The sequence below is a fragment of the Acomys minous genome (genome assembly GCF_964271855.1).
Source record: "Acomys minous genome assembly, chromosome: 6".
Classification (NCBI taxonomy): domain Eukaryota; kingdom Metazoa; phylum Chordata; class Mammalia; order Rodentia; family Muridae; genus Acomys; species Acomys minous.
The window spans coordinates 120,995,495-121,021,048 of record NC_140487.1 but is presented as its reverse complement, the minus strand read 5'-3'; the positions used below and the strand labels follow the sequence as shown (position 1 = coordinate 121,021,048).

Here is a 25,554-nt window from a genome sequence, read left to right as displayed (position 1 = left end):
TATGTGTGTGTGTGTGTGTGTGTGTGTATGTGTGTGTGTGTGTGTGTGTGTGTGTGTGTATGTGTGTGTGTGTGTGTGTGTGTATGTGTGTGTGTGTGTGTATGTGTGTGTGTGTGTGTGTGTGTGTGTGTGTGTGTGTTGGGGATGGAAGGGTGAGAGAATGGGGTTTGAGCAGATGAACTCATTATGTAGCCCAAGTTGGCTTCAAACTATCAGTCCACCTGAGTGCTCAGAAGGAAGTAAATATTTTTTAATTAAAAAATTGCACTTATTTGTGTGTATGTGTGGGCAGGCACACGGAGGTCAGGGAACAGCTTGTAGGAATCAGTTCTCTCCTTCTACCATGTAGGTGCTGGGAATTGGACTCAAGTCATCTGGTTTGGCTGCAAGCTTCCTGTATAGGCTGAGCCAGCTTGCTGGCCCAGGAGGTGAGTTTTAATAAAAGTATCGTGGGGAGGGCGTGGTTTGAATTACAGACTTCAGTGGTAGTCAAGGGGTCACTATGGATGCGGTGAGATGGAAAGATGGGTGGAAAGCAGGGCGTTTTTGGAGGCATAGTACTATTTGAACTACGTTCATTTGTATCCCTACACGCTCCTGAGTCTCAGTTTACCTGTAAAATGGGGCTAACTGGACTGCCACTGCTCATTAAGGCTCCAGCATCCTGGGAGGCAGCCGGGTCCTTACAGGAGCGGCCGTCGACGCTAGGGGGCGCCCCATCGATGGCTCGGTGCTCGGCTGGCCAGGCGCAGGCCATAGCAGCTCTATTGGTCGGGTCTAGCGCCCCAGCTACCGCCATTGAGGAGTGGCGGAGAGGAAGCGCCTCACAGAACCGGGCTGGGGCGGCAGCGACAGTGATAGCCACAGCTACACAGCGACAGGTAGGGGGGTGGGGGGGACGGCGAGCAAGGCTGAGGACCTCACGGGCAGTGCCCACGCGATCGCCCCGGCTGTGTTCAGACGGCCCGGCTCTGGGTCCGCGGCAGCCGGCCTCTCCCGGAGCCCGGGCTTCCTCGCGGGGGACTCGGGAGCCCGTGTGTCGCTGGCACCTCAGGCCCGGGCTCGGGGCACACCGGTCCCTGCAGCCTGGTGACACCCCTGGATTTTGAGTGTCACTTCTCCTAAGGCCTGATCCCAGGGAGCGAGTGTCCCTTCAGCACGCCCCTGGCGGGGCGGCGTCCCTTCCCTCAGTGCTTTCATCCCCTCTGGGGGTCACCTCTGGGTGGGGACATCATGCCTGGTCCCCGAGGTCCCTCTCTTCCCCTTTTCCTCCTCCAGGTAGGGGACCCTTCTCTTACCCCTAGAGAGCCGTCTTCTCTAGGCTTGGTGGCTCTGTCCCCTGTTGCAAGCTAGGCTTGGGGGGGTCTGACAGCAGCCCGGAGGTACGGGAAGGCAAGGGAAGCTTCGCGTTCCGGTGGAGTCCCCGGCCTGACACCTGCTGGGAGTTGACACCCCCACCCCCACCCCCGCGCCCCTCGTAGCAGAACTCCTGGAATCCCTCAGCGCTCCTCTCTAGCTGCCTTGCAGAGAGACTCTCCGGGTGCAACAGCCAATGCTTCCCGTTCCCGGGTCTGGCCTTCTTTCGGGAGGGGCCTGGCTCAAGGTCATGCCCGGCTGTCTGCCCAGGCTGTGGACTGAGCCCAGATCCTCAGTGTCACCTGGCACACCGAATAGGAGAAGCCAGGTGGGGGTTATTGCCGGGCAGCTGCCTAGAAGTCCCGATGGACCCGAAGCATATAAACAAACACTCCCGGGATTCTGGCCAGTCTGGCGGCCCTTCCTGAAACCAGATTCCTTAAGGGGATCCTTGAAGTGGCCTCAAGCCTCCCTTAGATGCTTAGCAGAGCTAATGGATGCTTTCTGGCTTGGGCCTCAATTTACTGAGGAGAAGAGCATCTTAGGGCGCTAACCATCCATGCACATTGAGAATAAATATGATAGGGCCTGAACGTCGGTACAAAATGACAGTGGTTTCTTGAGAAAGTAAATTACTTTACATTGTGTGTGTGTGTGTGTGTGTGTGTGTGTGTGTGTGTGTTCAGAGGACAGACAGACAACCTGTGGGAGTCAATTACTTTACATTGTGTGTGTGTGTGTGTGTGTGTGTGTGTGTGTGTGTGTTCAGAGGACAGACAGACAACCTGTGGGAGTCTGTTCTCTCATCTCACTTTGTGAGTTCTGGGGATTCAACTCAGGCCTTCAGTCTTGGTAGCAAGTGCTTTCACACTCTGAGACATCATGCTGGCTTGACTGTGGTTTCTCTTTACTGTGAAAACATCTGGAGTTGGCACTTCAGGGGGAGAGTTGACTTTTAGGGCTGAAATTAATGGCAATAACAAAAATAAAGAGTACTCCAGCCTTGGCTGGATGCCCAGGACTGTTTGAGCCTCACGTAGGAAAACAGGGTAGTCAGTTTCACACTGTGTTTTAATAGATTTACTTTGTTGAAATGACAATAGGGAAATGTTTCTTTTACTTGCACTGTGAAACACTTTTGATTAAGAAGAATAATTTGTTTTTGTGATCTTTCTAAAACAAACACTGCAGAGTCTCCCCCAGATTCTTGATTTTGTGTCCGAAGCATCACCAACAAAACAAAACAAAACAAACAAACAAAAAACCAAACCAAGAAAACCTTTTGAAAGAAATAAGGCAAGTGTTCTGCAGAATGCTTTTGTGTTATTATTAAGATAGACAAGGCCTAAATATGTAGCCCTGGGCTGGCCTGGAACTCCCTGTGTAGACCAGATTGGACTTAAACTCATGCCTGCCTCTGCCCTCTTTGTGCTGCGAGTAAAGGTGATCAGGTAGTTACTTTTTTTGTTTTGTTTTGTTTTTTGAGACAGGGTTTCTCTGTGTAGCCTTGGCTGTCCTGGACTCACTTTGTAGACCAGGCTGGCCTCAAACTCACATCGATCCACCTGCCTCTGCCTTCCAAGTGCTGGCATTAAAAGCATGCGCCACCACGCCCGGCTATGTGGTTCCTTTTTAACTGTCCCTGATAACAGTAAGTCTTGCATGGCAGTGCTAGATACTGCTGACTTGAAAACACCAGTCTCCCCCCGAGGCTGGGTCAAATCTTAGGGGGCTTTTGCTTTGGCTCTGCTTTGTGTTGTTAGCCTGTTTCTTGGGATGAGCGTATCTCCTGGCACGAAGGTAAGTCACTAATCATGGGGCAAAGTCCTTGGAAAGGATCCTCAAAACAGTCTGCTTCCAAGTGGGACACATGCCACAGGAAATCTGGAATGTCTGGTGTGGTGGCTGGGGACCAGCATGAGTGGCCTCGAGCAGCATTTACAGCTCAGAGTTCTAATTGGAATCCACTTGCCCAGTGAGCTGAGAACCCATGTAAACTTTGTTTTTGTTTGTTTGTTTTGAAATAGGGTTCGTAGCCCCTGGCTGTTCTGGGACTGCTATGTAGACCAGGCTGTTCTCAAACTCAGAGATCTGCCTGCCTCTGTCTCCCTGTGCTGAGATTAAAGGCCTGTGCCACCGTTCTTGGCTCCTACTTAAACTTTTTTTTTTTTTTTTTTTTTGGTTTTTTGAGACAGGGTTTCTCTGTGTAACAGTCTTGGCTGTGCTGGACTCGCTTTGTAGACCAGGCTGGCCTCGAACTCACAGCAATCTGCTTGCCTCTCCCAAGTGCTAGGATTAAAGGGGTGCACCACCATGGCCCAGTGGTCTCAGTCTCTTTCATGTTAACTTAAAAAAAAATTACGTTTATTTGCTTTTGTGTGTATATGCATTGGAGTCTGTGTGTGGGTGTGCCCATACCACAGCATGCACATAGAGGTCAGAGGAGAACTTTCTGGAGTCAGTTCTCTCCTTTGTGGGGGTCCTGGGGATGGAACTCAGGCTCTTGCCTTGGTAGCAGGGATCTTCACCCCCTGAACGATTTGGATGGCCCTCAAGCTAACCTTTTGTAGTAGTAAATGTTCTATGTAACCTCAGGCATAACCATTGTTTTAAAAAACCTATTGTTACATTTTGAGTGTTTTGTGTGTATGAGTGTCTGTGCACCACATTGGTGCCTGGCGCTCAAGGAGGACTAAAGAGGGCATCAGCTCCTTTGGAACTGGACTATATATAGATGGCTGTGAACCACCAGGTGGGTGCTGGGAATTGATTGGCCCTAGATCTCTGGAAGAGCCACCATTGCTCTTAACCGATGAGCCATGACTCCAGTCCCCTAGGGAAAAAACACTTTCACAAATATTAGCTAAAGTATCCCAGATATACTTACACCAGATGAAATGAAAACTGACTTTAATTGCCAGTCAGTATTTTTTTTTTTTTATCCCGGAGACAGGGTTTCTCTGTGTAGCCTTGGCTGTCCTGAACTCACTTTGTAGACCAGGCTGGTCTCAAACTCACAGTGATCCGCCTGCCTCTGCCTCCCGAGTGCTGGGATTAAAGGCATGTGCCACCACACCCGGCCTGCTAGTCAGTATTTTGATAAGCTTTAGAGTGTTTGTTTTTTAAATTTTTTATTAATTTATTCTTGTTACATCTCAATGGTTATCCCATCCCTTGTATCCTCCCATTCTTTAGAGTGTTTGTTATGTATGCATTTAAAAGGTAATACTGGTAGGCACAGTATTATATTACTTATTGTAACAAGCAATTGTGATTTAGTAGTGAATCTAAACACTGAACCCCTAGCCAGAGGATTTGTGGTGCTTGCCTTTGCTGGCTAAAACAGTTCACTACGTCAGCATCATCCTGGGCATGGAAGATAGTGATAGGGCCGGAGATTTAGTTGGTAGGGTGCTCAAAGGGTTAGGGTCAATTCCCAGCACTACCTAAACAAGATGTGCTGGTGCACAATTGTAATCCCAGCACCTCTTCACCTCCCTTCCAAGGGAGGTGAAGACAAGACAGTCAGAAAGTCAAGGCTACATCCTCAGCTATATGGTGAGTTCAAGGCCAGCCTTGGGTACATCAGACCCTGGTTGATGGTTGTATGAATGAGCCTAATAAATACATTTGCACATTTTAATTGGGACACCTTAACTACTGTTGTAGAGTGAATGTCATTCACATAGTCTCTTGGACATTTGTACTTTGATCTAGGCTCATACTTCTTGGCCTTTAGTCTTTAGTCTTCGCTGTGTGGGATTGTCATGGGTATTGTAAGAGGTTTACAGCTTCCCCAGGCTCTCCTCACAAGGTAGCCTCAGCATCATCCGAAGTAGGAATAATTAAAAACATCTTGTCAGAGCTGGAGAGATGTCTTAGTAGTTAAGAATACTAATTCTTGCAGAGGATTTGGGTTTGACTCCCCAGCACCCAGCTTTATCACCTCCTGTGACTCCAGTTCCAGGTGACCTTACACCCCCTTCTGGTCCCCACAGGCTTCTGCATGTGTATGGTGCACACACACATATAAATAAGTAGAAAAAAAAAAGAAATGTCTCCAGATGTTGCCAGGTTGCCCCTGCGGAAACAAGGGCAGTGTGATCCCAAACCTAGTCCCCAAAGGAAGGAATGCAGAGAACAGTTCATTTAAAAGGCGTGGCTTCAAATTGCAGGTGGTTGTCAGTAAGTTTCAGAGTGACTGTCCCTATAGCTGCAGACAAGTGTGGGTGAGCGTGGGTGCTGGTCTCACATTCTTCCCGAATCTCTGTAAGCCTGCCCCTTGCGTTCTCCCACCTCCAGGCTGGCAGAACAGAGAGGCAACATAGAAATGCATCCAGGTTCTGTTTTGTTGTTGTTTTTGAGACAGGGACTCATTATTTATTCCTGGGTGGCCTGGAGCTCTAGACCAGGCAGGTCTGGGACTCACAGAGGTCAGCCTGTTTCTACTCCACAAATGTTGGGACTAAAGGCTGTGTCACCACACCCGGCCGTGCTGTTGTTAAGTTTCCATTTTCTTCTTTTATAGATTCTGTGACCATGAGAAAGAAAAATAAAGACTGATCCATGATTTCTAAGCACCTGTTTCTGAGAAAATAGTCATGTTGGAAGGTCTCGTGGCCTGGGTTCTCAATACCTATTTAGGGAAATATGTTAATAACCTGAACACTGACCAGCTTTCTGTTGCACTTCTCAAAGGTAAGCTCACTCAGTTCTCTTCCATAAAGTATGGTCTTTCTTTCTTTTTTTTTAAAACTAATTAATTAAATTTAAAATTTACATTTATTTATTTACTTATTTGTATGTGGAAAGGGGTGATGTGCTGTGGGGCTTGTGTGGAGGTCAGGGGACAACTTGTGCACGTTAGTTCTTCCTTTCTACCATATGGACTGGCAGGGTGTGTGTCAGACTCACGATAGCAGTCTTCCTGCACCTGCCCTCACCTGAGTCACTTCTCCTGCCCCAATTTACCTGTGGATTTGTGTGTGGTTAGAAGCATGATTGTGTGCAGGTGAGAGCCCATGGGTATGTTCAGAGGCCAGAAGTCAACTTTGGGGGTCTTTCTCTGGGTGTCATTTTCCATCTCATTGTTTGAGATAGGGTCTCACTGTGTGATCCTGGCTGGCTAGCTAGAAACTGACCACGTAGACAGACTAGTTTCCAACTCAGAGGTCTGTTTGTTTCTGCTTCCTGAGTGCTGAGATTAAAAGTGTGCACCACCATGCCCAGCTTAAAAACCTTTTTTTTTAAAAAGCAAAACAAGCCATCTTGATACTGGTGGTCTTACTCCAGTTAGGTTTTAGCTTTCTGAAGCTTTATGGAGGCAGCTGCTATGTCATGACAGTGGCATTGAGTTTGGCTTCAGATGCAGTTACTTATTAGCTAAGTAATATTGAAATTCTGAGCCACAATCTCTTTAGAAAGAGAGGGTAAGATTCCTCCTATGGTGGTTGTAAGAATCACACAGAAAAACTCCTGGCTTGCTTTCACATTTACATGACATAGACACCCACTGGAAATTTTAAAGTTCCTTACTGTAAGGTCTTTGACAGAATTTTTGAGAACATGTTTTACCTAACAGTTTTTTTTTTCTTTTTACGTTTACTTCAGTTCTGGGAATTGACCATAGGGCCCTATAGATGCTAGGCTAGTGCTCTACCGCCGAGCTGTGTCCCCAAGCTGTTGCTTTTCTTAGGACGAAGCACTCAAGGCTTGGGGCATGGTAGCCTTTGCTGGCCTGCACTTGGTGCACTGGGATTTGATGTGGGAATTGGAAAGCAGCATCTTTCCTTTTTTCCTTTTTAAAAATTTAAATTCTCTTTGCCCTGCTCAAAGTGGAACTGTTTAGTGCAGCTGTTCTCAGCCCATGAGTTGTGACCCCTTTGGGGGGGTCAAACGACCCTTTCACAGGGGTCGCTGTTAGATATTTACATTATGATTCATAACAGTAGCAAAATTAACAGTTATGAAGTAGCAACATGTAGAGGAATTTTAATTCAGAACATGGCTGCTGTGGCAAGAGATCACATCCGAAGACCTTCTAGGTCTATGTGATCCAGCTGGAATACAAGCACACCTTTAATCCAGGAGACAGAGGCAAGCAGATCTGAGTTCAGGGCCAGACTAGTATAGAGCAAGTTTTAGGTAAAGAAAACCTTAGATCCAGGTGTGGTGGTACACTCCAAACAATGAAGGTAAAATTAGTTTGTAGAAAGAAGCAGCCATGTTTGAAAGTGATGTCTAAAAAAAAAAAGTGATGTCTAATTGAGTGGCAGAAAAGGTGTCAAATCAGAGAAAGATTTGACAGAAGAGGCTACACCCAAGAGAGGGGGAAGGGAAGCCACTTAAGGGGCAGTGCAGAGGGAGGGGGTGGGTGGGAGGGAGAGAGAAGAGGTGGGGGAGGAGGGGAAGAGAGAGAGAAGAGAGAGTGAAGACAGATTGAGCCAGAGAATGAGAAGGAGCCAGGATATTAGAACAGAGTGCTGGAGTTAGTTTGAAACCAAGCAGAGCAATTCAGGAGCTGAGAGAAAAACTAGATTGAATAAATCAGCTGGGAGAGGAGTTTGAGCTAGAACAGCTGAGTTGAGCCAACCAGCCCAGAGCTCAGTGAGAACAAGTAAGGGTGAGCTCATTCAGCAGTCAGTCTCAGGGCCTGAAAACATTCTAGGCCTCGGTTAGATTGTATGGAGGCTAGAAGCTTCCAGGACTAGGCCTAGGTTAGTAGAAGGAGGCAGTAAACCTCCCAGACAACAATTGAAAAAGGCGAACAAAAGTTACTTTTGCATTCTTCCCCATCCCACTTTCCCTTCTGTTCTTCCAAGGAAGCTAGTGGAAGCAAAAGGGAAGAGTTTGTGGTAGTGTCAAGTTCTCACTCTGAGGCTTGTTGCTGTGCCTAGGTGGTTCCCCCGAGGCTGCAGATACTGGGCCTGGGGACCCCTGCAGACTCAGCTTCCCTAACTAAGAGCTGCTGTCTCCAGAGTGAGCTGGTGGCATATTGTTTGCAGACCGTGAGATGAACACATGGAGCCTTGAGGTGTGAGATGTATCTCTGGATCTACTAGTGGTGATTTCTAATTTTAGCACTTCTAGGCAGAGTATGTCTTTAAAAAAAATTTAATTACAGTGTCAGGTGTGATGATGCATCCTTTCATTCACACTTGGTAAGCAGAGGCAGGCGGATCACTGTGAGTTCGAGGCCAGCCTGGTCTACAAAGTGAGTCCAGGACAGCCAAGGCTACACAGAGAAACCCTGTCTCAGAAAAAAAAAAAAGATTAAAGTTACACTTATATCTTTTGTACATTTATGGGCATACATGCCATAGTATGTGTGGGGTGGTTTAAAGATGTTATAATTTGATGGGCATTTTCTGTTCACCCAGCTCCCAAATAAATGACACAGAGACTTCCTAGATTTATTGATACACTTTAGGCTCTATAGCTGGGCCGATAGTCGTTTACACTAATCCTCTATGCTAGTCTTGCTATTTCCCAGCTGTATGCTCTGAGGTACTTGCCATATTGGTCCTGCCTGGGCTACTCCATCATGTCCTTTCTCTGTCTTCCTTCTCTTCTCTTACCTTGTGGTCCCTACCCTAAGACCGATAATGGAAACCCCGCCTACTGTCTCCTCTGCCCAGTAATTGGCTGTCCAGCTCCTTTCTTAGCCAGTCAGATAATTGGGGAGCAAAGTTTACACAACATTGATTAATGTACGTGACAATGGCCTCATCTGGACTGCAACCAGATCTCAGGGCCCATAATTCAGTATCTGAGTACACAACGACAAGGCCAACTCCCAACCCGGCTGTTAGAGGACAGCTTTTGGGAGATGCTTCTCTCTGTCCACCATGTGTGTTCTAAGGACCATACTCAGCCTGGGCAGGAAGCACCTTTACCCTCTGAGTCATCTCCTGGCCCTTCCTGATGCCTTCCATTCACTCTGTAGTCCTGGCTGACCCTGACACTTACTATGAAGCCTCTGACAGCTTCAAACTGGTGGTGATCCTCCTGTCTCTGCTTCCCAAGTGCTGGGATTGCAAGCATGTACCACCACACACAGCTTAGAGTATGTTATGTGACAACTATATGCATTCTTCTGGTGCTTTAGGGTAAGTTCTCGTACATCCTGTTTAAGGACTATTATTGTCTCTGGCTTTTAAGTCTATGGAGTGAACCTGGGTGCAGTGAGGCACGCTTTTAGTCCCAGCACTTGGGAGGCAGAGCCAGGCAGGTATCTGTGAGTTCGAGGCCAGACTCTACATAGTGAGTTCCAGGATGGCCATTACTAGACAGACCCTTCTCCAAAGGGTTGGGGATGAGGTAAATCTGTGGCATGAAACCTTGAGCAACGTTTTTCTTTCGTAACTGGTATTAGTTTTGGTTTCTTTATGTAAGGAATTCAAAGCACACCACAGTGCGCGGGAGCATCACTGTGAGCTGAGAGACTGGCTGTGGAAAGGAGCTGACAGTATTATTGATCTTGACATAGCTGAGTAGTGATTGAGGGAACAGGGGGCTAGGTAGGTAATAGGATGTTATTCTGGTCTACTGTCGAATACTTAATGTTGTAAATGTGTGGAAAGATACAAAGGAGACAGTGGTCAAGTGACTGGACTGCCTGGAAGGGGCAAAGAGGAAAAAAAAAAAAGACTAATTTTTTTACACCAGACTGAATTTGTGTCCAGTTGTAACATTTACCAGCACCTTGGGTGTATTACTCAATTTCTGCATGTAAGGAATTATTAGCCATTCCATAGGGTTCTGAGGACCAGGTAGGTTAATGTGGGTCAAAGAGCTTAGAGCTGTTCTTGGCATGTAGTGGGCTCCCAATGCAGGTTAGTGCTCCTCTTCTGTGGTCAGGATGGCCAATACAGGATTGGCTGGTGGGTCGGACTTCAGCGGTGGGTTCTGCCCATGGACTTAAGTAGTTAAAATGCCAAACAGTGCATGAGTAGTCACCTCATGAGGACCGAGGTCCTATAGGTCAACACTTAGCACTTGCTATGGGACAGGCTCTGGGCTTGGGACTGTTCCCAAAAGATGAGGCAGGAAAAGCACCCTGGAGCTCAGGCCCTAGCACTGACACTGCTTTCGCCATCTACAAGCTCCTGTAACTGGTGGCCCTCTTCACCCTCGCTCTCTCTCTTTCCACCCCAGGGCAGACAGACCTCCTATGACGTCTGGTGCTACTACTGAGGGTGCTAAGCAAGCTGCTTGTCTGCTAAGCCTCATTTTCTCATCTCAAAGTTGGGAAATTGATATACAGGTTGAACATCTCTAGTCTCCAGTGTTCTGAAACATGGAGCATTTCATATTGACCAGGCAAAAAAAACCCATCATGTCAGGGCATCGTGGTTGGATTTTGAATATTTTTAAAAATTAGTTTTCCAGGCCTGGAGAGATGGCTCAGAGGTTAAGAGCACTGCCTGTTCTTCCAAAGGTCCTGAGTTCAATTCCCAGCAACCACATGGTGGCTCACAACCATCTATAATGAGATCTGGTGCCCTCTTCTGGTGTGCAGGTGTACATGCAGACAGAGCACTGTATAGATAATCATAAGTCTTAAAAAATTAGTTTTACAGCCAGGTGATACTGATGTACACCTTTAATACAAGTACATGGAAGGCAGAAACAGGTAGATCTCTGTGAATTGGAAGCCAGCCTGGTCTACAAAGTGAGTTCCACAACAGCCAGGGCTACACAAAGAAACCTTGTTTCGAAAAACCGGAAAAAAATTAGTATTTTCTTCACTTTTCCTCCCTTCCTTTTCCCCCCTTTTCCCGCCTTTCATTATATTGATTAGTTGGTTGATTAGGTGTGTGTGTGTGTGTGTGTGTGTGTGTATGTGAAATAGATGGAGGCCAGAAGTAACTTGTGAGAGTTGGTTATCTCCTCCCACAGTGTGGTCCAGGCTCAGGCCCAGGCTGTTACTCCTGGTGGCAGTTCACGCTGCCATCTCTCGCCATCTAAGAGAGCTCCTGGGTTCTTCATGTAGCCCAGGCTGAGCTCAGACTTGCTATGTAGCTGAGGATGACTTTGAATTTTTGCTCTTCTGGCCTCCACATCCCAAGTGCTGGGCTTACAGGTGTGCACGGTCCAGGCTGCAGTGGCGGGGTGGAACCCATTCCTCCAAGCATAAGAGGGAAAGTACCTACTGAACTGCAGCCCTGGCCCTCAAGTTTTGATTTTTGTTTGGGAATGCTCAATCAGTAAAATCTATTAGAATCAGAAAATTCCCCAAACCTAAAGTACTTAAAATCACAAGTATTTCAGACGGGGGCGGGGGGGGGGGGGAGACACTCAACTTGTAATATTTCTTTGCCTCATTATGAAGATTGAATGCAATAATGCATGGGCTGAAGAGATGGCTCAGCAGTTAAGAGCAGTTAAGATTGCTCTCCCAAAGGACCTGGGTTCAATTCCCAGCACTCACTTGGCAGCTCACAACTGTATGTAACTCCAATTCCAGGGGATTCGATGCCCTCTTCAGGCCTCTATATGTGTAAGGCACAGAAATGGCACATAGACATCCATGCACATCAAATGAAAAATTAGAGAGCAGTGTCTTAGTTACTCTTCTATTGCTCTGAGGAGGCACCATGACCAAGATAACTTATAAAAGAAAGCATTTAATCGAGGGCTTGCTGACCTTCAGAGGAGTAGTCCATATCATCGTGGTGTGGAGCATAGGAGCAGGCCGGCAGGCAGGCAGGCAGGCAGGCAGGCAGGCAGGCAGGCAGGCAGGCAGGCAGGCTGGCAGGCAGGCAGGCAGGCAGGCAGGCAGGCCGGCAGGCAAGCCGGCAGGCAGGCTGGCAGGCAGGCATGGTGCTGTAGCTAGAGCAGAGAGCGCATATCTGATCTGCCAGTTGCAGGCAGAGAGCCACTGGGCCTGGTTTGGGCTTTTAAAACCTCAAAGCCCACTCCCAGTGACACACCTCCTCCAACAAGGCCACGCCTTCCAGTCCTTCCTAAACAGTCCACCAACTAGGGAATCAGACATTGAAATATGTGATCCTATGGGGCCCATTGTCATTTAATCACCACATGCATTAAATATATGAAATATTTCTTTTACCTTTTTGATATTATAATTATATCATTTACCCCTCCTTTCCTTCTTCTAAACCCCTCCTAAATACTGCCTCCCTTTGCTCTCTTTCAAATTCATGGTAAATATATATTTTTTAGTTCAAGGCCTCGATTATATCTTGGTGGTAGAACATTGGCTTTGTACAAGTGGGTGGGAGATTAGGAGGGCCTGAGTTTGAGGCCCAGGAAGAGGGACAGTGAGGAAGCGCTTGGCACACAGTAAGACCGCAGTAAGTGGTAGGTACTGGTTCTGTCATTGTAAAGTTCCTGCCCACAAGGCAGCCATCAATCAATAGTTGCACTTGAACTAGAGGCAGCAGCTGGATGTGATGGCTTGCTCCTGTAATTCCAGCGCTTGAGAGGATGAGGCAAGAAGGATTGCTGTGAGTTGGAGGCCTATCTGGGACATATAGTAATTTTCAGCTAGTCTGGGTGACACTGTGAGACTCTGCTTTAATGACAAAAATTACATTATGCATTTGAGCGCACAGTGCCTACTGTAGGAGTTTGTCTGTAGGGTCTGGGAAGCTGGGGTGGGTTTTGAGTGAGCTGATCCAGGTGGGTGGGCCCCAGGAGCAGGGCCGGGAGCTCAAAGGCACAGGGGGATGCTTTGCAGCCAGAGTGTAGAGGCTCTGCTGGGCAAGGCCTGCATGCTCCGCCCCCTTGTTCTCTGAGCCCCATCCAGCCTGGTCCTATAATATACCTGGAGCAGAGTGAAGAGAATCTGGTCGTCAGTAGAGATGGCTGGGGAGTGCCTGCCTTCTCCACAGTGTTAGCAAACAGATAGGAATTTTAGGGTGAGGCGTCCATGAATAAGCCTGGAAATCAAGGAGGGGCATTCTGGCTTTGAAAGTTCCTATTTCCTTTGGGTGCTTTGCTGCCTGACTCTCAGGAGCAACCCTTCCCAGCAGAGCAGGCCATGGGCACACTTTTGAGTGTGCATGCATGCGTGTGTGCGCACGTGTGTGCGTGTGAGTGCGTGTGTGTACACTAGTATGTCTTCCATCTTGAACCATTGCTGTGTTTTTTTTGGTGCTCCTTAGTTGTTGGCTTGCTTCCGGCTTCTGTTTTTTCCCTTTCCTTTCTAAACCTCCTCCTGTGCTGTCTCTACTTAAGTTTCTTTAATGCTTAATGGTTTGAGTTCCTTCCACTTCTGAGCAGTGCAGCAGCCAGGGAAACCCAGGGGCCACCTGCCTTTGTGACAGGTTAGCACATGGAAAAATAAGGCCGATCTCAGTGCGAATGAGAAAGGGGGCCCAGGGCGTGGCTCCGCTGGAGCACTTCCTTCACAGGCGCAAGAACCCGGCCTCCCTCCTTAGTGCTGCAAAAACAAAAAGTCTGCAGTTGTCCCTCTGAAAGTCATTTGCATATAAGGAAAAGGTTTTCTGATTTCTTCTCCTTAAAAAAAAATTAATTAATTTTATTTTGTGTGTATTGGTGTAAGGGTGTCAGATTCCCTGGAACTGGAGTTACAGACAAGTGTGAGCGGCCATGTGGTTGCTGGGAATGGAACCCAGGTCCTTTGGAAAAGCAGACAGTGCTTAACCAACTGAGCCATCTCTTCATCCCCTGATTTCTTTTCCTTTGTGGTAATTTTCTCTCCAACTGTGGATACAGGTTTAGTTTGCTTTTAGTTTATTCAATGTGGAACCCAATGTGGGCACGTTCCCCCTTGCCCCCCCCCCCAAAAAAAACCAAACAAACCAAGAGACCACACTTAGAACCTGCCAGTTCCTAGGTTTGACCTTGTCTAGAGTTTGCATAGTAATTTACCGGGGGAAGTAGCGTTCGTTTTTTACATCATTATGAGTTTGCAGTGAGCCTTGGCTGCCCTGTTCCTGGGCCTTCCTACCAGTTATTGTTTGTTGTCTCTACACCCTGTTCTCAAAAATGCCCATCCCACACAGATACAAGGTCAGAAAGAGTTTGTGTTGTGCAAACAGTTTTATAACAGGAAGGCTCTCTCCTCAGCAGCCTGTGGCTGGAGAGTGTCGTCTCTCATGCTTTTTGGCCAGCATCAAGTAGAGCTTGGTTGTGTGGAACGGCTTGCATAGTTAGATGAGCATGTTTGTGTCAGTCTTCCCTTATTGTGATAAAATACCTGAGACAATCAACTTAAAAAGAGGAAAGGTTAGCCAGGCGTGGCGGTGCACACCTTTCTTTAATCCTAGCACTGCAGAGGTAGAGGCAGGCAGATCTCTGTGAGCTGGAGGCCAGCCTGGCCTACAAAGCAAGTTCTGGGACAGCCAGGGCTGTTAGACAGAGAAACTGTGTCTTGAAAAACCAAAAAAAAAAAAAAAAAAAAAAAAAAAAAGAGGAAAGGTTATTTTGATTCATAGTTTTTGGTTCACATAGGTTGCCTGGCTGCATTGCCTCCGGCCCTACTTAAGTAATAGCAGCGCCTGGTGGAGTGGCCTGCCTACCTTATGGTAGACGGGAAGCAGAGTTTGGAAGGGGCACCAGTCTCAGCATCCCTCTTGAGGGCATGTCCTCAACAATTAACTTCTACCATGTAGACCCACTCACATAAAGGTTCCGCTACCTGCCAGTAGTACTATGGGCAAGAGATAATCCTTTAGCTTATGGGCTTTTGGGAGACATTTGGATCTAAGTGAGACAGAGGTGGAGCTGGCTGCCATGTCTTTACACACTTGGGTTGGAGTCATCATACAGGCCGACCCTGTTCTTCCTGTGCCTTCTGACTAGTTATTATGGCTCAAGAGAGGTTCAGCGAGCCAGAGGAGTAGCAGGCCTTTGTATGACTGGCTCACTCTGTCTGTCTGTCTGTCTGTCTGTCTGTCTGTCTGTCTGTCTGTCTATCTATCTATCTATCTATCTATCTATCTATCTATCTATCTATGCTTTATGTTTTGAAACAAGGTCTACATTGCTCTGGCTGTCCTAGAACTTACTGTATAACCAGGTTGGCCTCATAGAGATCCATCTGCCTTTGTGTCCCAAGAGCTGGAATTAAAGGCTTATGCTACTGTGCCTGCCTTTAGTTTTATCAACGAAACCGTGGCCTCTCAAGTGTTCTTTGACCTATGATCCCGGAAAGGGCTGGGCCTGCTTGTTAAAAAATACAGCAGATTCTCGTGTTTTAACCTCAGGGACTCTGATTGGGGAATGTTGGGGGAGGGCCCAGGAACCTGCATTTCGCCTTAAGAGATGATGCCACTCTTGGGGGAACTGTTAGCCTAAGCTGAGGGTCTACAAACTAATCAGCAGGCCAGATCCAGTATGCTAGCTCATGATGGCTATCACTAATTAATTAATTAAGAGTGTTAAGTGTTTCTGCACATGAGTAAAAGTACAAGTGGTCAGAGGACAACTCTTGGGAGTCTGTCCCCTCCTTGCACTATGGGCCCTGGCAATTGAACTTGGCATCAACTGCCTTGAGCTATCTTGCTGTCTCTATTTATTTATTTTTATTTATTTTTGAGACAGGGTCTTGTAAACAGGCTAGCCCAGAATTTGCTATGCAGTCTAGAATTATCTTAAATTCCTGGCTCTTCTGCCTCTACCTTCCAAGTGCTGAGATTGTGTCTTTTTTTTTTTTTTTTTTTTTTTTTTTGAGACCAAGTCACTAGCCCATGCTTGTCTTTGATTCACTATGTAGCTGAGAATGACCTTGAACTTCAGGTCCTCCTGTCCCCCTGAGTTGTGGGATTGTAGGAGTGTACCACTACAGTGTGTTTCCTTTGATGAGGATCAAACCCAGGGTTTGTGCAGAGTTTTATCCCTGGAACCTACATGGTGGAAGGAGAGATTGACTCCAGTAAGTTGTTCTTTGACCCCTCCACATGTCTGTCTGTCTGTCTCTCTGTCTGTCTGTGTCTCTCTGTCTCTGTCTCTGTCTCTGTCTCTGTCTCTGTCTCTGTCTCTGTCTCTCTCTCTCTCTCTCTCTCTCTCTCTCTCTCTCTCTCACACACACACACACACACACACACAAATGTAATGACAGCTTTGAAAAAGGAAGAAATAAAAAATGCAGTTGACATGATATAAAGCTTATTCTTCTCTGGCCATTATAGAAATAGACAGGCTCTTGCCTAAGCTCTTTAGGCTGCTGCACACCAGCTGTTGTGTGTGCTTCAGTGTGGGTGGTCAGGTCAGTACCACAGGCAGAGCCCTCAGGGTCGTGGTGACATTGTGCGCAACCGGCAGCTCCGTCTTCGTTGGATGAACACTTACTTCGTGGGGTTTTGTTTTTAGGTGCTGTTGAATTAGAAAACCTCCCATTAAAGAAGGGTGCCCTGAAAGAACTGGAATTGCCGTTTGAAGTCAAAGCTGGTAAGTGGAACCAAAGGAGGGAGGAAGGTTTGGAGATCAAGTTGTTTGGGACAGGAGTGTCAGAAGCCCTGGAGTTGGTGTCTGCTTGGCCAGGAAGTAGACAGGGAGAGTGTGAGAGTTGATAGCAGTTTACATCAGTTTCACCTGAGTGCCGTGAATCCATGAGATAGAGGCCAACTTGATCTATATAGCGGGTTCCAGGACACCAGGACTATGCAGTGAGACCCTGTCCCAAACAAGGAAGCAAGCAAGCAAGCAAAACCTGCCTCAGCAAAGTCAGGGACTAGGGCTAGGGGTGTAGTGCAGTGTAGAGCACTTGTCTAGCATGTACAGGGTCTGGGTGGGACTCTATCCCTTAGCATCACACACAGACAGACACACAGACACAGACACACACACACACAGACATACATACAGACATACACACACACACAGACAGATATACACATACACACAGATACACACACAGACACACAAACAAATACACACATATACATAGACACACACATACTCAGACACACACACTCAGACAGACAGACACACAAACAGATATATACATATGCACAGATACATACACAGGCACACATACAGACACAGACACACACGCCGACAGATACACACACATACACACACACACACACACACACACACACACACAGACCCTTAAAAACTCTTGCACACAGAGAAAACCACAAGATCATAATACCATCTATATATCTTGTATTTTTAAAAATTTATTTATTTGTAAAACCGCACAGACTTTCTATGTCTGCCCCAGCTCTGAATACTGACTTGGAAACATATTTATTTATAACAGCTTTAGGCCTTAGCTTACTGTTGTTCCCAATGGGCTCTTATAACATATGTTTAATCTATGTTCTGCCATATGGTTCTTTACCTCGCCTCAGTTTCATATGTCCGGCTTCCTCCATGTCTTGTAGGCAGATCCTTTTGAGCTTCTTTCTCAGAGTCCTATCTCTCTGAAGCCCCACCTGTTCTCTCTTGCCTTTGCTATTGGCTGTTCAGTTCTTTATTCAACCAACCAGAAGGTGATGGAGAACAATGTTTACAAAATATGTGGCAGATGATGCTTACCAACATCAACGGCTAGTCACAGACTCAGCTCTCTGCAGGTGCAGGAGTCAGCATTTGAGAAAACAAGGGCAGCCTTCTCATAAAACATCATTCAACATATCTGTGTGCGTGTGCACCCATGCATAGGACCAGCAAAGACACTGACAGATTGGAATTGCAAAGCTTCAAGAATGCTAACATTAGTTACTTGCAGAAGAAAATTCTTCAAATATTGAAGGATTAAGAGAAACTTTTTGGAGTCGGGCGTGGTGGCACACACTTATAATCCCAGCACCCGAGAGGCAGAGGCAGGCAGGTCGCTGTGAGTTCGAGGCCAACCTGATCTACAAAGTGACTCCAGGACAGCCAAGGCTAACACAGAGAGACCTTGTTTGGAAAAACCAAAAAAAAAAAAAAAAAAAAAAAAAAAGGCAGTTCTGTTCTTCATGCCTTTTATATTAACAAACTTGACCTTGTTTCTTATAAAAAAATAAATAAGATGTATCAAATTTTATTTTGCTGTCAAATGCTTTATATCCTCTTGCAGACTCATTCAGTGCCGCCACTGTGGCCTGGCATGGCAGAGCATGCCTGTAACCCAGCATTCGGGAGGGAAAATGAAGGTCAGGCGTTTTAAGACCAACATAGGCTGTGTGCAGCCCTGTCTCAAGCCAAACAAACAGATAACTGCCACTGTGCCTAACTCAAATTGGCATATAATCTTAGTTGTAAATCTTATTTTTCTAGAGAAAACTCATTTTTCATTTTTATTTTTATAAACTATCTCCCTGACCTCATGGTGCTGAATGTTGACCCTCGGGCCTGGTACCTGCAGAGCAAGCATTGCATCGCTGAGCTGCAGTCCCAGTCCCTGTAATTCTAATTTGCTATCGGAGTTGATGGTCAGTCATTGGTAGTATCATTAGCGATGCCACTGTGAGGACTGGGGCTGTGGCAAAGTGTGGAGCCCCGCTGAGCAAGCACAGGGCCTTGGTTCCTTCCTCAGAGCCACACACAAAGGAAATACCATTCTCTGCAGAAGAGGGTGTTAGATCACATTGTAGATGGTTGTGAGCCACCATGTGGTTGCTGGGATTGAACTCAGGACCTCTGGAAGAGCAGGCTGCGCTCTTAACCACTGAGCCATCTCTCCAGCCTGGAAATACCATTCTCAATGCTCCACAGCTACCTTACTTTTTGAGACAGAGTCTCACTATGTAGGCCTGGCTGGCCTGGAGCTCACTATGTAGATCAGGCCGGCCTGCAACTCACTATGTTACCAGCTGCCTTCAAACTCACAGAGATTGTCCTATTTCTGCCTCCCAAGAGCTGGGACCAAAGGTGTGTGCCATGCCCTGTGACCTGTCTTTTACTATGTTAATTTAAAGGCTTGGCTGAGATGGAGGAGGGTGTTGAAAAAAATTCTTCAGGCCAGGTAGCTCTGAGGCCACGTTTTGAGCATCTGTTTTCTTTATCCTTATGCTGTGTCATCTGTTTTAGTTTACAATGTATGTCCAAGGCTAGATATTAAGCATGCCGGTTATTAACAGGAGGTGAGCTCTGTGACCAGGGCCTGTGCAGGGTGGGTACCATGGGAAGGAATTCAAGGTTCACTCCAGTCAGAAGAGCGCTTCCACAGGAGACAATCTGCATCTGTCATGAAAGAGACTCACTGGGCATTTTCCAGCTTAATTCATTGTAGCTGGTTCTTCTTTAACTGATTAGTTTATTTTAAGCTGGCACTTACAGATCCTACCCTCACAGTGCCTTCACATATGTTGGAACCTGATTGGCTAGCCTTAAATTCACTTTGTGACCTAGGATGGCTTTGAACTTGCCATCCCCCTGCCTTAGTCACCAGAGTGCCGGTGTGCTGGCGTTATAGGCATGCCTCGCCACCCCTGGACTGCTGTTTGTTTTCATGATTTTTGACTGTTTTTTTCTTGTGGTGCTGGCGGTGGAATGCAGGGCCTTGTGCTTCCTAGGCACTTGCTCCACCAGCGCTAACTCCCCTGCTCCTCCCCCCCAGCTGCTCTTGTACTCCTGCTTCTGTCTCCTCAACGTTTCTTAAATGCACCACCACAGTTGTCAGGGCTTTTTTTTTTTCTAAATAAAATACATACTCTTTAAAGTAATCTATATGCCCTAAAGGGAGCTAGAAATATTTCAAGAACCTTGAAAAATATGCAGGTGTCTGATGACACAATCTTTGTCCTTTCAGGCTTGATTGGGAAAGTGACCCTCCAGATCCCCTTTTACCGCCCGCATGTGGACCCTTGGGTGATCTCCATTTCCGGCCTCCACTTAATTGGCGCACCTGAACAGATCCAGGACTTCAACGATGAGGAGGAGAAGCTGTTGGAGAGGGAGCGGAAGAAAGCGCTGCTGCAGGCCCTGGAGGAGAGATGGAAGGCAAGGCTCAGGCCTGCACTCCAGGGGCGCCTGTGACATCCCAACAGCAGAGTGCTGGCCTCTGCTGACACTGGCTCTTTCCCTTGCAGAGTGAGCGGCAGCAGAAGGGAGAACCCTACTGGTATTCGGTCACCGCCTCAGTTGTCACAAGGATTGTGGAGAACATTGAGGTGAGTGCTGTCACCTTTCTGAGGACACATGCAGGGTTTCTGAGGGTTAGCTGTGTCTTTGCTTCTGAGTTGCTCGTTTCCTGTGGGTTTAGCTGGTGCAGTGTGGCGGGTGGGGTGGGGTGGCGGTGGCTGCTCAGGTGTGCCCTTTGGAGGCGGTGCCAAAGGGAGAGCCTGAAGAGCAAGCCTACGATGTGAGGCAGACACAGGTCCTTCCTGCTTTAGCTGCCGTGACTAGGCGTTTCCGTTCCCTTGCCCTCCCCCTCCACACCTTCGTTTTGAATGTTGGAATCCACTTGCTAAAGGACTTCTCACCTCAGGAGCCAGGTTATTTAGGCCTCCATGACTGCTTTCGGGGCGAGTCATCTAACTTCTCTGGTCTGATTTTTCATCTGCAGAATGGTGGGGTCTGCCTTGCCTACTGTGCTGTGAGCTGTGACTGGCGCACACTGATGGACCTTGCTGAGTGTTGATGGGCCAACGTGCAGGGGCTACTTGTCTGATCATTAGGAATGGACCAGGGGATGAAACCTCATTAAATGTCACAGCGTAGCTCGTACTTAAAGTCTCTAGGATTCTCTTGCAATGTCCAGCCACCCAGGTCAAATGTGTTAGTGTGTGTTGTGCTCCTCAAAAGTAAGACCTGAGATTGCTGGCTTCATAATTTGGATGGAAAGGTTGATGCACTTGGAGGAACTGATTAAAAAAAAGATTATAATAGTAGTAGTAGTAGTAGTAGTAGTAATAATAATAATAATGATGTTATAATAATATTTGTGTGTGTGTTTATGTGCAGGTGTGTGTGCATATTTTCTACAACAAAGGAATATATTTTTCTCATAAAATTTATTTTTTTGCATTTATTTATTTACATGGCACACATGGAGGTAAGAGGATACCTTGTGGCCATTGGTTCTCTCCTTCTATTGTCTGGGTCTCTTGGATCAAACTCAGGTCATCAGGCTTGGTGGCATGTACCCTTACCTGCCTAGCTTTCCGCTGGCTCTGCAATGTCCTTCTCAGGGGCCAGAGGCGGCTTCTCTGCAGTCACAGGAATGTCAGGTCTCTGCCTTGAGGTGTTGCTGGCCATGTGCAGGTCCATGTAGAGAAGCCCACCGCAGTGGTTTATGAATGGAGCAAAGGGACACGCCCACTGAGTGTACTGCTGCACTCCTCCATTCCTCATCTTCCGGGTTACATCCTTTCTGTCTCTTCTTTCTTGATGTTCCCTGAGCCTTGGAGGGGGTGATGGACCTGTGCCATTTAGGGCTGAGCACCCTACTATCACTTTTACTTTTTTTTTAAAAAATTTTTATTTATTTATTTATTTTTGGTTTTTCAAGACAGGGTTTCTCTGTGTAGCCCTGGCTGTCCTGGACTCACATTGTAGACCAGGCTGTCCTGGACTCACACTGTAGACCAGGCTGGCCTGGAACTCACAGAGATCTACCTGCTGCTGCCTCCCAAGTGCTGGGATTACAGGGGTGCACCACCTCTCCTGGTCCCATCATCAGTTTTTATAGAGTTTTATTTGTGTGTGTGTGTGTGTGTGTGTGTGTGTGTGTGTAGTTTGGTTTTCTTCTTCTACTGCATGAGTCCTGGGGATGGATCTCAGGTCATCAGCCTTGGTTGCAGGTATTTTTACCCACTGGGCCACCTCACTGGTACATATTCTGATTTCTCCATCATTATTAAGCATTGGTTTCTCCATATTGGCCTCAACACTGTGATTGTAATCATATTCGTAGAGCACAGTGATGACTTACTGTTGTTTGGCTTTCTTTTATTTTCCTTCTCTGTGGTACGTGTGGTATGAGCAGGTGTGTTTGTTAGGCACACACATAGATTTGTGGGTGGTGGTGCTCTTGTGTTCATGGATGTGAAGGCCCGAGCAGGATATCAGGTGTCTCCCTCTGTTGCTTCTGCCTTACTGTCCTGAGACAGAGTCTCTCCTCAGCTACAAGCTTACTGTTTTGACTAGGCTGATCTGGTCATCACCAAGGTCCCGGGACCTGTCTGTCTCTGCCCCCTCAATGCTGGTATTACAGGCAAGTGTAGCCATGCTTGACTTTCTGTGAGGGTGCTGGGGATTTGAACTCAGATCCTCACGCTTGCAAAACAAGCATTCTTACCTAGTGAGTCATCTCCCCAGCTGAGTTTATATTTTTATGGTGGCTAATGATGCTGAGCACTCTCCTTGGCTACATGTGTATTTTTAAAAAATTGTTAATGTTTATTAAATATTTTACTTAAATACTTATATTATTACAGCATGTGTTTTTTTTCCTTCCTTTTTGTAGTGTTGAGGACTGAACCCAGGCCCTTCTACATGATTAATACACTCTTTTGAGCTACTCACAGCCCCTGTTACTGTTTCTTAGTTCACCGAAGCTGACTGAGTACTTCCTCTCGCTCACTGGAGCAAGAACAAGTAAACATGTGCAGATTTCACACAGACCTTGTGCTTTGCAGGTTATTCTGGGCTCAAGTTCCTAGAGAGACAAGAGTGATATACCCAATTATTTGGCTTCAATGATATTGTTTTCTTTCTCTCTCCTCTTTAAAAATCATCATCATCATCATCATCATCATCATCATCATTATTATTATTATTATTTTCATTGTTGTTATAAGTGTGTGTAGGTATGTATGCGGAGGTCAGAGCACATCTTTTTGGTGTCTGTTCATTCTTTTCATCTTTATAAGGGTTCTGGGCATTGGATTCATGTTGCTAGGCCTGCATGGCTGCTGAGCCATCTCTCTGGCCCCTGGTATTGCTGTGTTTAAATATTTACATTGTCTTCTGGAGTGACTTGATGGGAGCATTGCCGCCTTCCTGAGATAACATTCACACAGTGAGCTGTCATTCTTCGGTGGTTTCTGATCACGTCCCTTGAGACTTTGAGCACATGCCCATTGGATACCTGTGTGTAGATGCCCTCTGTGGTTGCCCTCCACTTAAAGATCTACTTGTAGCAGCTACTGAATGTGTTTTCTCTTTCTCTCCCCTTTGCAGTTAAAAATTCAAGATGTCCATCTGCGTTTTGAAGATGGTATTACCAATCCCTCCCATCCTTTTGCATTTGGCATCTGCATTAAGAATGTGTCCATGCAGAATGCTGCAAATGAGCCTGTGAGTATGCGGTCTGACCACAAACCAACGCTAAAACTCCATGCTAGGAGCCCTGGGCCTCTGCCCTCTGTCCTCCAGTGTACTAGAGCCAGAGTCCTGCTACTTTGCCTACTCTGCGTGTATCTTGTATGTAGGCAACTAAAGTTAATTTTCTGGGAGAGGGGAAGCTGACCTGTGACATCACTTTGGTTTTATACACAAAGAGGCTGAAGTGCAAAGGATTCCTATCATCAGGAAACTTACTCTGCTCATAGCTCCACCCACTACCTGGAGATGTCTGTGATGGTTTTCACAGTCTCTTTTTTTTTTTTTTACTTTATTAATTTATTCTTGTTACATCTCAGTGGTTATCCCATCCCTTGTATCCTCCCATTCTTCCCTCCCTCCTCTTTCCCCCTTATTCCCCTCCCCTATGACTGTTCCTGAGGGGGATTACCTCCCCCTGTATATGCTCATAGGGTATCAAGTCTCTTCTTGGTAACCTGCTGTCCTTCCTCTGAGTGCCACCAGGTCTCCCCCTCCAGGGGACATGGTCAAATGTGAGACACCAGAGTATGTGAGAAAGTAATATCCCACTCTCCACTCTACTGTGGAGAGTGTGACAGTCTCTTTTTTTATAAAGCTATTCTGTGACATTCTGTGGTGTCTCAGACTTGCCTGATAAAACACCGATTCTCCACACTCTTGTATACCCTTGGCGGTTTGTTTCTGAGTCAGGGTTTCTCATACCTTCCAGCAGGATGGCAGGCCTGTACCACCTGCCATCCTGACAACCGTCCTAATTGATCGTATTTCCTATTCTAGAGTCAGATCACACCCCACTCCATGAAATAGACTACATTTTCTTTCTTTTTTTCTTTTTCAAGATAGGATTTCTCTGTGTAGTTTTGGCTGTCCTGAAACTCACTCTGTAGATCAGGCTGGCCTTGAACTCAGAGATCCACTTGCCTCTGCCTTCTGAGTTCTGGGATTAAAACCACCATTGCCCGGCTAGAGGAAATGTTCTGTTGGGCAAGACACAGGAGATTGATGTTGTCAACAAATAGAATAAAAGTTGACAGATCATTTCAAAGTTTGAGATGGCCTCATGGGCTTAGGCCAACCATTGAACTGGATTCATAACTTAGTGCATAGCCAAATGTCTCTTTAGACTTGCGGCCCCTCCTGTATTCACTTTCCAAGCACTGGGAATTACGTGCGTGTACCACCGTACCTGGCTCAGAAGCCTATAATTTTTATTTACTAGGACAATGGTTTATATCTGTAGAGCCTTTGTGTGCTTGTGGATCCGGAACCCCTTCCTAGCCCTGCAGGCACTGGATACATACAATGTTCAGACATTCATTCAGGCAGAATCTCCATACATATAAAATAAAATCGGTGGGGCGTGGTGGGACGTGGTGGGACGTGGTGGTGCACACCTTTAATCCCAGCACCCAGGAGGCAGAGGCAGCTGTATCTCTGAGTTCAAGAGTAGTCTGGTCTTTATAGTGAGTTGTAGTCTAGCCAAGGGCTACATGCTGAGACCCCGTCTCAGAGCAAAACAAAATAAAAACGAAGGTCAAAACAAAAAAGCTACAGCAATTTATTCTCTAGCTCTGGAAACTAGAAATGTGAAACCAAGGAATCAGAAAGGCTGCTGCAACCCTGAGGGTCAGTGTGTCCACACCTCCCATGTCTGATGGGTACTGGAAGCCCTGGGTCCTTAGCCTGTAGACGTGACAACTTGGTCTCTGTGGCAGGGCTCACAGGGCCTTGCCTCCTCTGTCTCTCTCTGTCTTGGTCTCTCTCTCTCTTTTTTCTTCTTACAAGGACCCCATTCATTAGCTTTGTTCCTACACTCATCCAGCACGGCTTCATTGTAACCTGATTCTATCCGCACAGTTGGCATTTACAGATAAGAACGTACTCACACTTATGGGTGAACTTGACTTCTTGGAAGAGAACACTGTCCAAACTGATACCCTCATAATATCCCAAGATACTGTTTCAATGCTTAGCTGACTTCCCACTTCAACTATGTGTTCATGT

General features: G+C 46.7%; 1 protein-coding gene across 6 annotated transcripts in view; it reads left to right on the top strand.

The window, feature by feature from the left end:
• The first annotated feature begins 759 nt into the window (after positions 1-759).
• VPS13D (vacuolar protein sorting 13 homolog D) overlaps positions 760-25,554 on the top strand; it is a 229,158-nt gene continuing 204,363 nt past the window's right edge. For 5 of the 6 annotated variants that reach the window (XR_014780258.1, XM_084787200.1, XM_084787199.1 and 2 more), the window contains exons 1-6: positions 760-881; positions 5,885-6,054; positions 16,660-16,737; positions 20,033-20,223; positions 20,313-20,393; positions 23,407-23,523. Coding sequence is in view for 5 of the 6 variants with exons in the window: in XM_084787200.1 (XP_084643326.1) it covers positions 5,958-6,054; positions 16,660-16,737; positions 20,033-20,223; positions 20,313-20,393; positions 23,407-23,523 (564 nt within the window). In the remaining variant the exon portion in view is untranslated. Of the gene's footprint in view, positions 882-2,547; positions 2,653-5,884; positions 6,055-16,659; positions 16,738-20,032; positions 20,224-20,312; positions 20,394-23,406; positions 23,524-25,554 lie in introns of all 6 variants that reach the window. The other variant, XM_084787197.1, reaches the window with a different exon arrangement.